This window comes from Idiotropiscis lumnitzeri, chromosome 20 (assembly GCF_059441095.1).
Source record: "Idiotropiscis lumnitzeri isolate Australia: NSW breed Sydney's pygmy pipehorse chromosome 20, RoL_Ilum_1.0, whole genome shotgun sequence".
Lineage (NCBI taxonomy): Eukaryota > Metazoa > Chordata > Actinopteri > Syngnathiformes > Syngnathidae > Idiotropiscis > Idiotropiscis lumnitzeri.
The window spans coordinates 12,326,402-12,338,274 of NC_142410.1; the positions used below are offsets into that span (position 1 = coordinate 12,326,402).

The 11,873-nt window shown below is 46.5% G+C and overlaps 1 protein-coding gene across 4 annotated transcripts in view; it reads left to right on the top strand.

Annotated features, from left to right (window-relative positions):
• The window catches only part of LOC148317830 (adenosine kinase-like), a 48,912-nt gene extending 37,977 nt beyond the window's left edge, over positions 1-10,935 (top strand). For 2 of the 4 annotated variants that reach the window (XM_088284299.1, XM_088284300.1), the window contains exons 7-11: positions 1,203-1,373; positions 5,351-5,386; positions 6,619-6,733; positions 10,029-10,115; positions 10,205-10,464. In XM_088284299.1, the coding sequence (XP_088140425.1) occupies positions 1,203-1,373; positions 5,351-5,386; positions 6,619-6,733; positions 10,029-10,115; positions 10,205-10,329 (534 nt within the window). In that variant the 3' untranslated portion in view covers positions 10,330-10,464. Of the gene's footprint in view, positions 1-1,202; positions 1,374-5,350; positions 5,387-6,618; positions 6,734-6,964; positions 7,235-10,028; positions 10,116-10,204; positions 10,465-10,517 lie in introns of those variants that run through there. The other 2 variants (XR_015840030.1, XM_088284301.1) reach the window with 2 other exon arrangements.
• Positions 10,936-11,873: the final 938 nt, after the last annotated feature.

The following is an 11,873-nucleotide window of genomic DNA, read 5'->3' on the forward strand; positions in this document are numbered from 1 at the left end:
TTGCGCAATGAGAACTTTCCACTCTGCAATTTTTACTTTGGCTATTAAAAAAAAAAGGCAAATGTGTTTTTTTTGGGTCAAATAGCCTTTAAAGATGGCAGAGTGAAAAGCCACCCTGGAAAGTTGGACAATGGGCGACCTTCTTCGCTTTTTCTTTGTTTTTGGACCGCAGCCCCCCCTTAAATTAAAAAGCGAGCCGGATTGGATATGCATTTCAATAAATGCTATGTTGTCTTTTTTTTTTTTTTTTTTTACAATTTTCAAAAGTTTCTAATATTCATTCGCGGCACATGATGTCATCGGGCTTTAATGAGCCCTCGAGAAAGTCGGCGGATTAAATGGATCAGATGAAACTTTTTTTTTTTTTCTGTTGTTGTCGTTATGAGTGCCCTCCAGGTTTTAGCGAGCAACTTGTCGGAAAACAAGCTTAAGCCGATCCGTATCAAAGGAGAGCGGCGCTTGAGCGCGCCTCGTCTCGGGTTTCCTCCTGAAACGCAAAGGTGTTTTCTTACCCGATTTGTGTTCCTTCGCACAATGGCCGAGCATGCTTCTCTCGTTTCCGAGTAAGAGGAGTCCAGACGAGACTTTTGTTCGCCCATCATCGGATACGTGCGTGTCGTTTCCCCACCAAATTGACCGGCCCCCTTCTCGCCACTGTCCTTCCCTTCCTTTGTGCTCCCAAAACTGGTCGTCATTTTGCCCTCAAAGCCACAAATTAGCAGTTTCAAAGTGTTCCGCTTGCTTGGAGACATTCTGGTTCTTCTTACGCTCGTCTTTGTGACTTCAAGTTTGGACGACCTAAAAGTGGCCCAATTTGGAGTTAAGTGAGCGGCTCGCTAGAAACTTCAGCAGCAGTCTGTGTTGTCACAAATGAATAGATCAGCCAAAAGTTGGTGGCTTCAAGTTTGTTGCGCAATTTTGCCGTGCTAGTGGCTAGCACGAGAAGTTAACGCGGCCGTCGAGTTTTTACAAGTTGGAGCATTCCAAAAGTTGTCCAAGAAGGAAAGAAACAACCCAGCAAATTTGGGGCCAGTCAAGATTTCACATTTTGATGAACTTTTTTTTTTGTTTTTTTTTAAACCCACTTTGAATTGCTTTGAGTCTGTTCTGTTCTGCCCTGAGAAAAGATGTCAAATTCTATGCACGTTCACTTGGAAATGTGAAAATCCAAATTATTAGCGTGCGTGTGTGTTTTTTTTCAGGGCTTTTTCTTGACCGTGTCTCCGCCGTCCATGCTGAAGGTGGCCAAACACGCCTCGCAAAACAACAAACTCTTCTGCATGAACCTGTCGGCGCCTTTCATCTGTCAGTTTTTCAACGACGGCATCATGGAGCTCATGCCTTACGTGGACATCCTGTTTGGCAACGAGACGGTAAGTTGCGTTTGTGTGAGTCACAAATACGGCTCAAGTCTTAACTCTGACATTTCAAGCAAGTCCCAAGTGAATCTGACAAAAAAAACAATATATTCAACTGCATCTTTTTGTGTTGACGAGCGATTCCGCCTCCTGAAACGCGAGCGTGTTTTGCAAACACGCTCGCGTTTTGCGTCTGCAACTGTTTGCTTCGAGACGCTCCCTCACACCTGCAGTCATTATTGACTTTAAAGATTCGGGCTCATAATGGCGTGTTTGCCGACAGATTAACGTCGGAAAAGTCTGTCAGGACTTGTTTTCCGGGAATCCAAAACAGAGGCGATATTCAGCCGTCGGAGCGAACGGCGGATGTCGGTCTGCACTGGTTTCAGTCCCGTTGGCCTCCCGCCACGTGGACGGCGGGCGAAGGGTGAGGGCGTGCTCGCGCAGACCTCCCGTTGTGCACTTTGCCGATTGTCGCCTTCTTCACTTGCGGCCGGCCGACAAGCACCAATCTGCTCGTCCTCTTTGGAACAACGTTTGAGCTGGACTGCGAGACACACTCTTGATGTTGGACAAAATATTGATTGATGACAGAATAAGGAAATACAGGCACGCTTTTTGGGGGGGCGACATTTTTTCTGAATGAGGCTACCGAGATCGCGGCCGGAGGGCGGGGGACTGACCGGCAAAAAAGGGTCAAGTGCCCACCTGTGCTCACAACGTGACATTCGTGACATGGCGGCGTTTAGTTTCAGTGACTAACTTGTCGCACAATAACCCGACTTTAATTGACTCCTCCCTCCTTGTCCTTTTGACCACCTGACACGGAAACGACCATCGATTCCACTTTTTTTTTTTTTAACGGCGGCAGTTGATGCGACCCCCGACGAGAGAAATAATTACCGGCGATAAAATTAGCTGCGATTTGCCAACGTGCTCTCTTGAGCGTAGGAGAGATAAAGAAGCACACCAAAGAAAGGCGGCGGGGATGAAACGGTTGCGCTCGGCTTTGCATCGCGGTATTTAAGAGAAACGCGACGATCATTACGGAATTAATCTCCCTGACTGATGAGCCTTTTAACGTCTGCATGCCGTTCATCTATATCTGCGCTCTTTTGGGGGTTCGCTGTTGAGTAGTTTCACTCGTTGAGAAAAAAACATTTCCAATTCTTTTCCCAAATTGCTTGAAATGGATCATTTTAAAAATTTCCAAGAAGACAAATGAAGTGTACAAATTCTGATTCATTTTGTTCCCTCGGGAAGGCACAAAATTGTTTTTTATTTTAAAGAAGAATTAATCTCGAGTAATTATATTTATTATTAATGATGACTTTTTCAGAAGAAATCAGAATCAGAAAGCCCTTTTTTGTCGTACGTCATGAGAAGAGCGATCTGAATGAGAGTGCCCAAGATGACCGAACGAGCTCGTTTGGGCCGGCCAGAGACGGAAATTTGCGTCGTGGACGCGGTCCAGACAATTTGCTGGAAGTGCTTCAAAAAAATTTGTCACATTGATGCTCCTTCAGCGTGTCAGCCCGCCCCTCTCACAGCTCAGCGAAAAGAAAAGCGAAAGAGCCAGCACGTGCTGCGGTACGGGTCACTTTTAAAAAAAAAAAAAAATGGGCGTGACCGGACGAGATACGGGCACGACATCGCCATTGGCAGCCCGATCACAAGGTGTCATTGAAAAGAAGCAAAGATGCGGCAGACGGTTTTTAATTGAAGCAACTCGTGATGAGTCACCCGCCGGGAGAACGTTGACCTTCGCCGTGACGTGACGTGACGTACAGTTATGGAGCCCGATGAGTCACGCTGCATATTAGCCAAATGGGAAAAAAAACAATCCAACCTGCTCGCGTGGGGTTTGTGCCGCCACGCTGATCCGCATGGAAGAGGCGATCCCGCAATGGCTCCGCCCCCCGTGTTTTTCCTCGCTCGCCCGGCGGGCATTCCGAGATACCCCAACAGTCCTAATTACCGCTGCTCGGCGTTTGGCCGCTCGCTCCCGCAATCCTCTTATCCTCACAAGAGTTGGCGGCTGCGAAGTCCTTTGTCTCCTCGTGATTGTGGTCCCCGTTTTTTGGCAGGCGCATTCATTGCCGTGCTTCCGAGATGACTGGCGAACTGTCAAAAGTCTTCTCGACGTGCGCCATCTCCCTGATGGTTCAAGTTGCAAAACTTGTTTGCGGAACTTCGGGCAGGTCAATCGTCTGTCCGTTGAATAGAAAGTCAAGAACGGTGCTGCCGTGTTCTGCCCACTCGCAACGACATCAACAATTTCGCGTTGCCCGGCTGTCGGGTGATTAAAATCTCCGTCGAGTCATGACAGAGACGAGCGAAACACACCACGTTGCCACCAAGGTCAACTTTGATTTGGACGTGTTTATGTGGAGTCTTTGAGTACGTAAGCCGTCGAAATGGTGCATTTTTTTTTTTTTTGTGGGTCTGATCATGACAGAAGAGTCCACCAAATTTCCTGTTGCCGACTCAAACTGGCTTCAGGGCAGAATTTTATGAACGCTGCATGTTTACTCTGTACAAGCTCCCCACTCGAGACGGCACTGAAGTGTTTGCCGCCGTTTATGACTCGAAAATCTCGCCCGACGGACAGACGTCGTTAAAGTCGAGCGGATATTGGCCGAGTTCCTTGAGGGAGATCACGGCTGCCGTCACACTCTTGACCTCTTGTCCGAGCGCGAGGTGAGATAAGGCCGTGGGACTGCAGAACCGACCCCCCCGACCCTGACGCCCCCCCCAGCGGCGGCGGCACAAGGTCGCAGCAGGCTGAGGCTAACGCCGCCCGTCTCGACCTCCCTTTATGCAAACCGCCATTTTGTAATTGCTATTTATACGCCGCCCATGTTTGCGGGTGTTTACCCCCCCCCCCCCCCGCTGCCCTTGTGGCAGTCAGTCCAACTGAGATGGATGGCGAGCCAGGCCGCCGCCGCCGCCGCAGGGGTCTTCCGGAGTGACGGGGCAAGGGCACGCTTATATTGGCTTGCTTGTTAGCATGTCTGCTTCCACTTCTTGAATATTTTTTATTTTTTTTTGTCTCTTATGAAAGCTTGTCCAAGTGCAAATGATTCCATCATTGGCATCTTTGGAGAAATTGCCGCATATTTTGTTGGCAAGTGAAGATGAAAAGTGTCGCGTTTGCGCTGCATTCTCTCATTTGTCTGAGCATGAAATTGCCGACTGTGGATTATTAGCTTAAGCGTTCTAAAAATAGCCCTCGGACTGTTTAATCCTCCGACAGCGGCAACATTCTCAGCGCGCTTTCTGACGGCTTCACGTCGCTTCGTTAGCTCGTTTGGGCCCACTGAAAAACAACTCTGTGTTTTTTTTGTGCTCCTTTGCCCGGCGACTGGCGGATTTTATTTATTTTTTGTCATGGCATCGCGAGCCCAGATGTCACTTGAAGTCGTCGGCATTGTGGCGACAGCTGCGACCGTCGCAAAGCTGTCGAGTGCGACGTCCCAAAACAGCTCGTGTCGCATGTAAAACACACGCACAGCAAGGCCGTGAAAAATTCACGCAATGAGCTCCTGAACACGAACTTTGCGAGTTTGATGACAAAATGTCGCCTCAATATTTGCTTCGCCACGCATTATGCACCATGTCTACTTTTTTTTTTTTTCAGATTTGAGACCAACAGCACATTTATTTCAGTTATTATATTTTTATTTCTACTTTTTTTGATTGACTTTTATTTCCAGTTGTATTCTGTATATTGATTTTATTTTTTATTTGCAATTCCACAATTGTCAGCGCATGCATTTGTATTTTTTTTCACATTTGTTTTGCTTAAAATATGTCTTTATCTTTTTCTGAGCATATCTTTGACCTGAAAAAAAAATCCACCTGTTACTCAACATTACCTTAAAAAAAAGGCCAATTTGACATTTGGCTTTCAAGCCACGTTTTCCTGTTTCATATTGCGCTTTAAAATGTGGCTCCCAGTTTTCAACTCGGTTTGTTTTTGTGTCTTGCAGGAGGCGGCCGCGTTTGGGAAGCAGCTGGGCTTCCAGGTGAGTTGTCCACCCATCGCCCGCCAACATGCTAACGCTTCCGACTTTCTTGTTGATTTCTGCTGATCGGGAAGTTCTTTTTTGGACAGTGATTGATGCGCTGTTACACTCGCCAGGCCTCGCTGCTGTTGCCATGGCAATCGGGCAGTCGTCATGGTTTCTTTGTTCAACTGCCTCTCTCTCTCTCTCGTGCACGCTTGCTCGCCCAACATCGTGTACAGATGTTATTTATTGATTTATTTATTTTTTTTTTTAAACCTTTAGGTCTTTTCTTGTGGGTCCATCGGGTCGCCAAGGCGTGATGGCGTGCGATACCCGAGCATTTCCGAGCTACTTTAGAAGCATGCATAAAAGGTAGTCGGGATTTTTCTGCTCCAAATTGGCATACTTTTATTTTTGTCACTGCATTCTTGTGGCTCTGCACCCACAGATTCACAAAGTTGCAGTTTTTTTACCCTCAATATTTATATTTATAAAAAAAAAAGTTTTGGTCAACTTTTGGCTTCGCTTCCCACGTGGTCCGAATGGTCGGCGACCTCCGCTCCCGCCACACCCGCAGCTCGTCTCGACTGCTAACAATTTGAAGGACCTGCGTTGGCCTCCTCGTTGCAGCCAATAACTTTGTGTCTCTCCAAATCGATGTCACTGTGCTGAATCTTTGATCGTGGAGATTGTTTTCCAGCCCGCGTGTCTCGGTGTGCCTCGTCGCACCTTCAACCTGAGTCGGGCAGCTTTTTTTTAATATTGTGAACATAAAAGCGAAGGGCGACAACGTGCCGAGGCCTTGTGCGCTTTTGCGTCGGCTGTCTGGAGGAGCGCTTGTGGTTATACGCAGTCACGCTGACAAATTGCTTCCCCCCCCCTCCGTCTCCTTACCTTGGCTTGCAAACAGCCTCAGCATTAACCTCACCATTAGCACTTACTTTGCGCGTTCCACCCACTTTTCTCTCTCGGAGCTGATTAAATGACGGTTGGAAAGCGTTTAGAGGTGGAAAAGCTCACTGGTACACATTGTTTGTTTAGTTTAGTTTTTTTTTTGATTGGATTGCATTGAGCGTGCTCCGTCACACCCCACCGTGAGGCCGCCATCTTTCTACATCACGATGTGTTCATCATAAAGCGACTTTGACGTCCCCCTCGCAGCTGATGTGATCATTTTCTCGTATGGATCCAACGCACTTGATGAATTTCCGTTGTGTTAGATTGCAAAACGTTTGTTTTTTTCTTTGCAGACGGACGACATCGGCGAGATCGCCAAACTGACCAGAAGCCTGCCCAAGGACAACCCTGCCAGGCCGAGGGTGGTCGTCTTCACGCAGGGCAAGGACGACACCGTTGCCACCGCCGGTAGGCGTTCTCCCACACAGCGACGTACATCATCCACTTCGGTCGGTCTTGAGCCAAAACTGGTCCCAACGCATTAAAAATCTCAAATTTGACTTTGCAATTTTTCCCAATACTTTTGTCCGTGTCCTTTCTTCTTTTCAATTTCTGACATTCTTTTTCCATCTGGCATCTTTCCCCAAAACGTTGCAATTTGTCCCAATCTTTGAGAGCGTCCACTAAATGTTCCTGCAGACCCCCGTGTGCGGCCCACCTCTTCCGCTTTTGCGGACGCGTCCATGACGGATGCGTGATGTGCGGCGTTGTGGCCTCAAAAGATGGCCGACATGGAAGAGGCAAACTCCATCTGGCCTGCTTGACTTTGAAGTGAAGCGCCAGTATTGACGCCAGATGTCAAAAAAAGAAAAAAAAAATGATTTCATTGATACCAAACAAGTGTTGAAAGGTGTTTTTTTTTTGTTGTTGTTTTTTTAAACAATTTAAAAAATAAAAATGTCAAGCGGCTTTTGACTGTAATTGCCTTCCACCGGGCATCTTTCTTGTCTTTTCGAAAACGCTGTGAAAATAATAGCGCTCTCGCTGTCGGTTTCTCGACTGGAATCAAAGTCGCCGGTCGTGCAAAATCGAGCAATTAGCATGCGGCTGCCCTTCGACTGATGCATCCGATTAGACTGTTGGAGCGTATAACTGGCTTGCTCAAATTTAAATGGATCCAATGGGAATTAGTTGACAAAAAAAACAACTAGCGTGACAATGCGATTTCCATTTCCGATCAATAAGCGAGCGACATCGCTAATCGGCCGCTGATGAGCTTGTTGCACACGGCGTTTCTAAACGGGAAACTTCATCTGCGTCATCGTATATGTTGTTGAGTGCACGATGAAAAGCGGATGACGCCTTTCAGCTGTCACGCACAAAAGGCAAACGTGATGACTGCCGTCGAGCGCTACTCGCTGCGCTTCACAGCCAAATAAATGTCAGCGGAACAAAAAAAGAAAGAATTCAAGATTTCCCACAGGCGGCGCTCTAATAAACTTGACGGCTCATTTCGTTGCCAATTAGTCCTCCTGTCGGGATTTGAGCGCTTCGCCAGCCTCGCCTCGTCACGTTCGTGTTTGAAAGCGATTCATTTCAGTCAAACCGGTGCCTTAGCTTGATGCTAACAGAAAATGTGAAACGCCATAGATGGGCTAATGTAAATTAGCATTGATGTTATATTAGTTCACGAAAAAAAAACTATTTCAAAAAACATTTTTGTGAACAAAATAAAAATAACGGGGGAATCTCCTTGTCTACATTCAAGGGCAACACTATATCTTAAATGCTAAAAAAAAACGGTGAGGGTGGACTGTAAGAATGTTTCGGGGGGCTTGATTTGAGTTGTTTGTTTTTTTTGTTTGCTAGTTGTTTGTTGGCTTATGAGCCGGCGTGTCCAAAAGCGAGCGGATTGAAGGGGAAGGATGTTTATGTTGCGTGCATCCTATTAGCCAAAATCAATTACCGCCAAAGAAGCCGCCTGGCACGGCACGTTGAAATGTTTTCCCTCATGTCTTGTCTTTAAGGAAACGCGCTGGCGACGTTCCTCGTGCCGGTGGTTGCGGTAATGACAGGCATGCGTAATGTTTTCGAGCTGGCGCTTGCGACAGAGAAGCGGATTGAATGTCGACTGGCTTCCCAACGTTTGGCCTTTGCCAACAAGGCGGTTTCTTCCTCTCGCTGCCTTTCCATTTTTTTGGCCGCCACGCAACAGGAAGCGTTTCAGAAGAACAACTTTCTCACGAGGAGGGTGTTGTTCCACTCGGATGGCGGCGCCTCGCCGTACAGCGGGCCCCGTTTTATCCTTGCCGAATCCGGAGCCACTTGCAAAAGTGGACGTGAAAATGACAAAAAGTCAAATCAAACTGACACAAAAGTTTGTCCGCGTGAATGACATTCCAGACAAATGCGTTTGATCGTGTACTAGCCAACGGCATCGATCGACAAATCCTCATGATATTAATAAAACTAATACTGAAATGAAACTAAAACCAAGCATTTTCAGAAAAAAAAACAAACCTAAAGAATCAAAACTAACAAATCTGCTCCAAACACTTTTTAAAACTAATTGAATTGAGAAAAAAAAACTACAATGAAAAATGCCAAGGAGCCTTTTAGGGCAAATTCTAAATTCCAAATTTGGGCAACTCCAACTCTGGGATTCGTCCAAATGAGCGGAAAGCAGACATTCCATTTCCGACATCGTATCCCGTGGGCGGCAACAATGTTTGATTATGAAATCATCAAATCCTCGCCGCGCTCGCTCGTTGCTCATTGAAGCGGCGACATTCAGCTGTTTTGTTCTCCGCCGGTTGGCACTTTTGAAAAGAATCGTGGCTAATAAAGGGCTTAATTGATGCTAATTTCAAAAAGACTCCTGTTGAAAGACCTTCTCAATTTTCATCAGCGCCACACAAGAGCTCTAATGAGGCTATTCGGAACAAAAGACGCACAATCACAGTTCTTCTTTCCTCTCCGTTGTTTCTGGTTACGTGTCAAAGGCCACAAGTTGGACAGCCGAAACGAGGCTCTCCAAACGCTTCGGTTTTTGGGATGAAAACTGAAGCGTACGAAAACAACGGTTGATGGGTTTTTTTCTCTAAAATATTGACAAACAATCCATTTATTCATTTGAGACCGGCTATTAATAAATGAGGTTAAGATCTGTGGTTCACAATTTGATGTCGGCACTTCTTCTGGAATTGACCCGAAGCATAAAAATTGTCAAGTACGTCTCCTTGTGCGCGTCGTTTTTTAGCGTGACATTTGTTGTGTCCAAATGATTAGGAGAGGGCTGCGTCGCGCCGCTAATACGAGCCGCTCCTCGTGTTTTGGTGTTATTAATCAGAAACATAAAAAAAAGGACGTTAAGAGTGTGATGAATCTGCAGCGCCTGACTGCTGATGGAACGAGATTATTGTGTTTATCTAAGAACATTGTGTGGTGCTGTTGTGTGTTTAGCCCTGCAGGACAAAAACGCAAATTTTGCTTTGGCAAGGCGGCTTCTTGAGTCTATAGACATTTTCATCGCCATTGCCTCACACGGACTTGCTGGTGGCAAAAAAAAAAAAAAACCTCAAGATTGTGCCACTCGTGAACAAAAGCCGTAAAATGTCATTTGACACGCGTCAGGCTTGTGTCCGGCCCATCTTGGTCTTGTTTTGGTTTTGTTTTTTTAAGTTTGAGATTGTTCCGACAGACAAAGTGTCACTTTGCACTTCCAAACTTGGCCATGACAACTTTTTTTGTTTCTCATTCGAAGGTGACAAGGTGACGATGTTCCCCGTCCTGGACATCGACCAGAACCACATCGTGGACACCAACGGAGCCGGAGACGCTTTTGTCGGAGGTACGCCGGAGACAAACAAACATTTTTTTGTTCTTTTTTCGAGGGTGGCGGTGCGCCAACTGCGGCCCACTATTTACATGTTGTCGAAGGTTTCCTGTCAGCGTTGGTGCAGGAACATCCCCTCGAGGAGTGCGTCCGAGCGGGACACTACGCCGCCAACGTCATCATCCGGCGAGTGGGCTGCACCTTCCCGGAGAAGCCCGACTTTCACTAGACGCGTCTGGCACCTTCCCCCGAACACGCTCGTACACGCGTGTGTCTCTGCATTTTATGTACGTTGGTTTTGTTTTTTTCTACTCACAGTGACCATCCCGGAAGCAAGTGCTAATAAATGTCCGTTTTTAACCAGCGCCAACCAAATGGTACTTTCTAGTCAAACTGCAACCTGCTTCTTCCACACAGATGCACCCTGAAAGAAACGGGGGGTGTCGGGGGTGTTTGCGCATTTGTGATTGGGCAAGATGTCCACTCACATGGCAGCTGGCTCGTTGGCCTCCCTCAAGATGACAGATGGCAAAAGACAAACACAAAAAAGGAGGCAGACATGTTCAAGTTGACAATGGCAGGGAAAGTACCTTTTTTCTCGACACCTCTCTCACTTTCTCCGTGGAACTTTTCATCTCGCTTCATCAACGTCATGTACGCATTACAGTCACTGCTGCTGTTGTCGTTACTTCCCCAAACATTTAAAAATAATGTGTTTTACAGCTTTAATTGACAACCGTGCAAAGCATATTTTTCAATTAAAAAATTTTTTGGGTGTTTCGAGGCGACTGGAACGTATTCTTGGCATTTCTATTCATTTCAATGGGGAACATTGATTTGGGATACAAATGATGTGCATTTTGAACATTACACGCTCGTTGTACGCGAAAGAGAGACTGTGGCCGCTGTTTTTTTTTTTCCTTAGCAGATGGGCAGCAGTGTTTGTGTGGAAGTTGGCAAGCATTGAGGGCGGGTGGTCGGCAGGGGATTGGGCGGGGGTGTCATGGTGGGCTTGGGGGGATGGATGCAGGCACACCGCAATGGTGGCACATGCTCGTCCAATTGAAATGATGGAGGAGCCGCCGGGCCCCCGGTTTGACATTCATTGCGAAACGCAGCAGTGCGCTTCTATTCTTTGAGTCCACCCGCCCCCCTCTGGCGGCATTCACACATCTGATTGCCGCCCAATTAGCAGCACGCACGTTGAGCAACATGTCTGCAAAACGCCAAACGCCACCCATTCAAACGCAAATGAAGCGTCAAGGCTGGCCCGTAGTCTCCTCCTGGATAAAATGTTTCCCCATTTTGTGGAAACGCTTCAAAACTTAATATTGCTCATTCATAAATTTATTTATTTCAATCATCCATGACAGATTTTTTTGCCCCCCTCAAGGCCCTTAGTCTCCACTTGGATAACTCTGGTGACTCATCATGCAGCATGGTTTAACTTGTTTGTTCCCATACAATGGAGCTCTAAACGCAAAAGTACCTTAATCGAAACGGAATAATACTCCATTTTAATGTATTCATTTATAAAAACAGTTTCTCCCAACTTCACCTCAGATAGATAAAAGGTGTATCATTTCAAAGATGTTTTAGCTGCAGCCGCTTTTGGGTGACAAAGGATGAATTTAAATCTTCCGATAGGGTGACATAGTAATTTGCCATGCCATTTTTTTAGACCGCGCACACCGTTTGGTGGGGCCTCAAGCTCTCCATTGTTTGGCAATATTTCTTTTTCACCCAATTAAATTACATTTTTTATTCTAATTA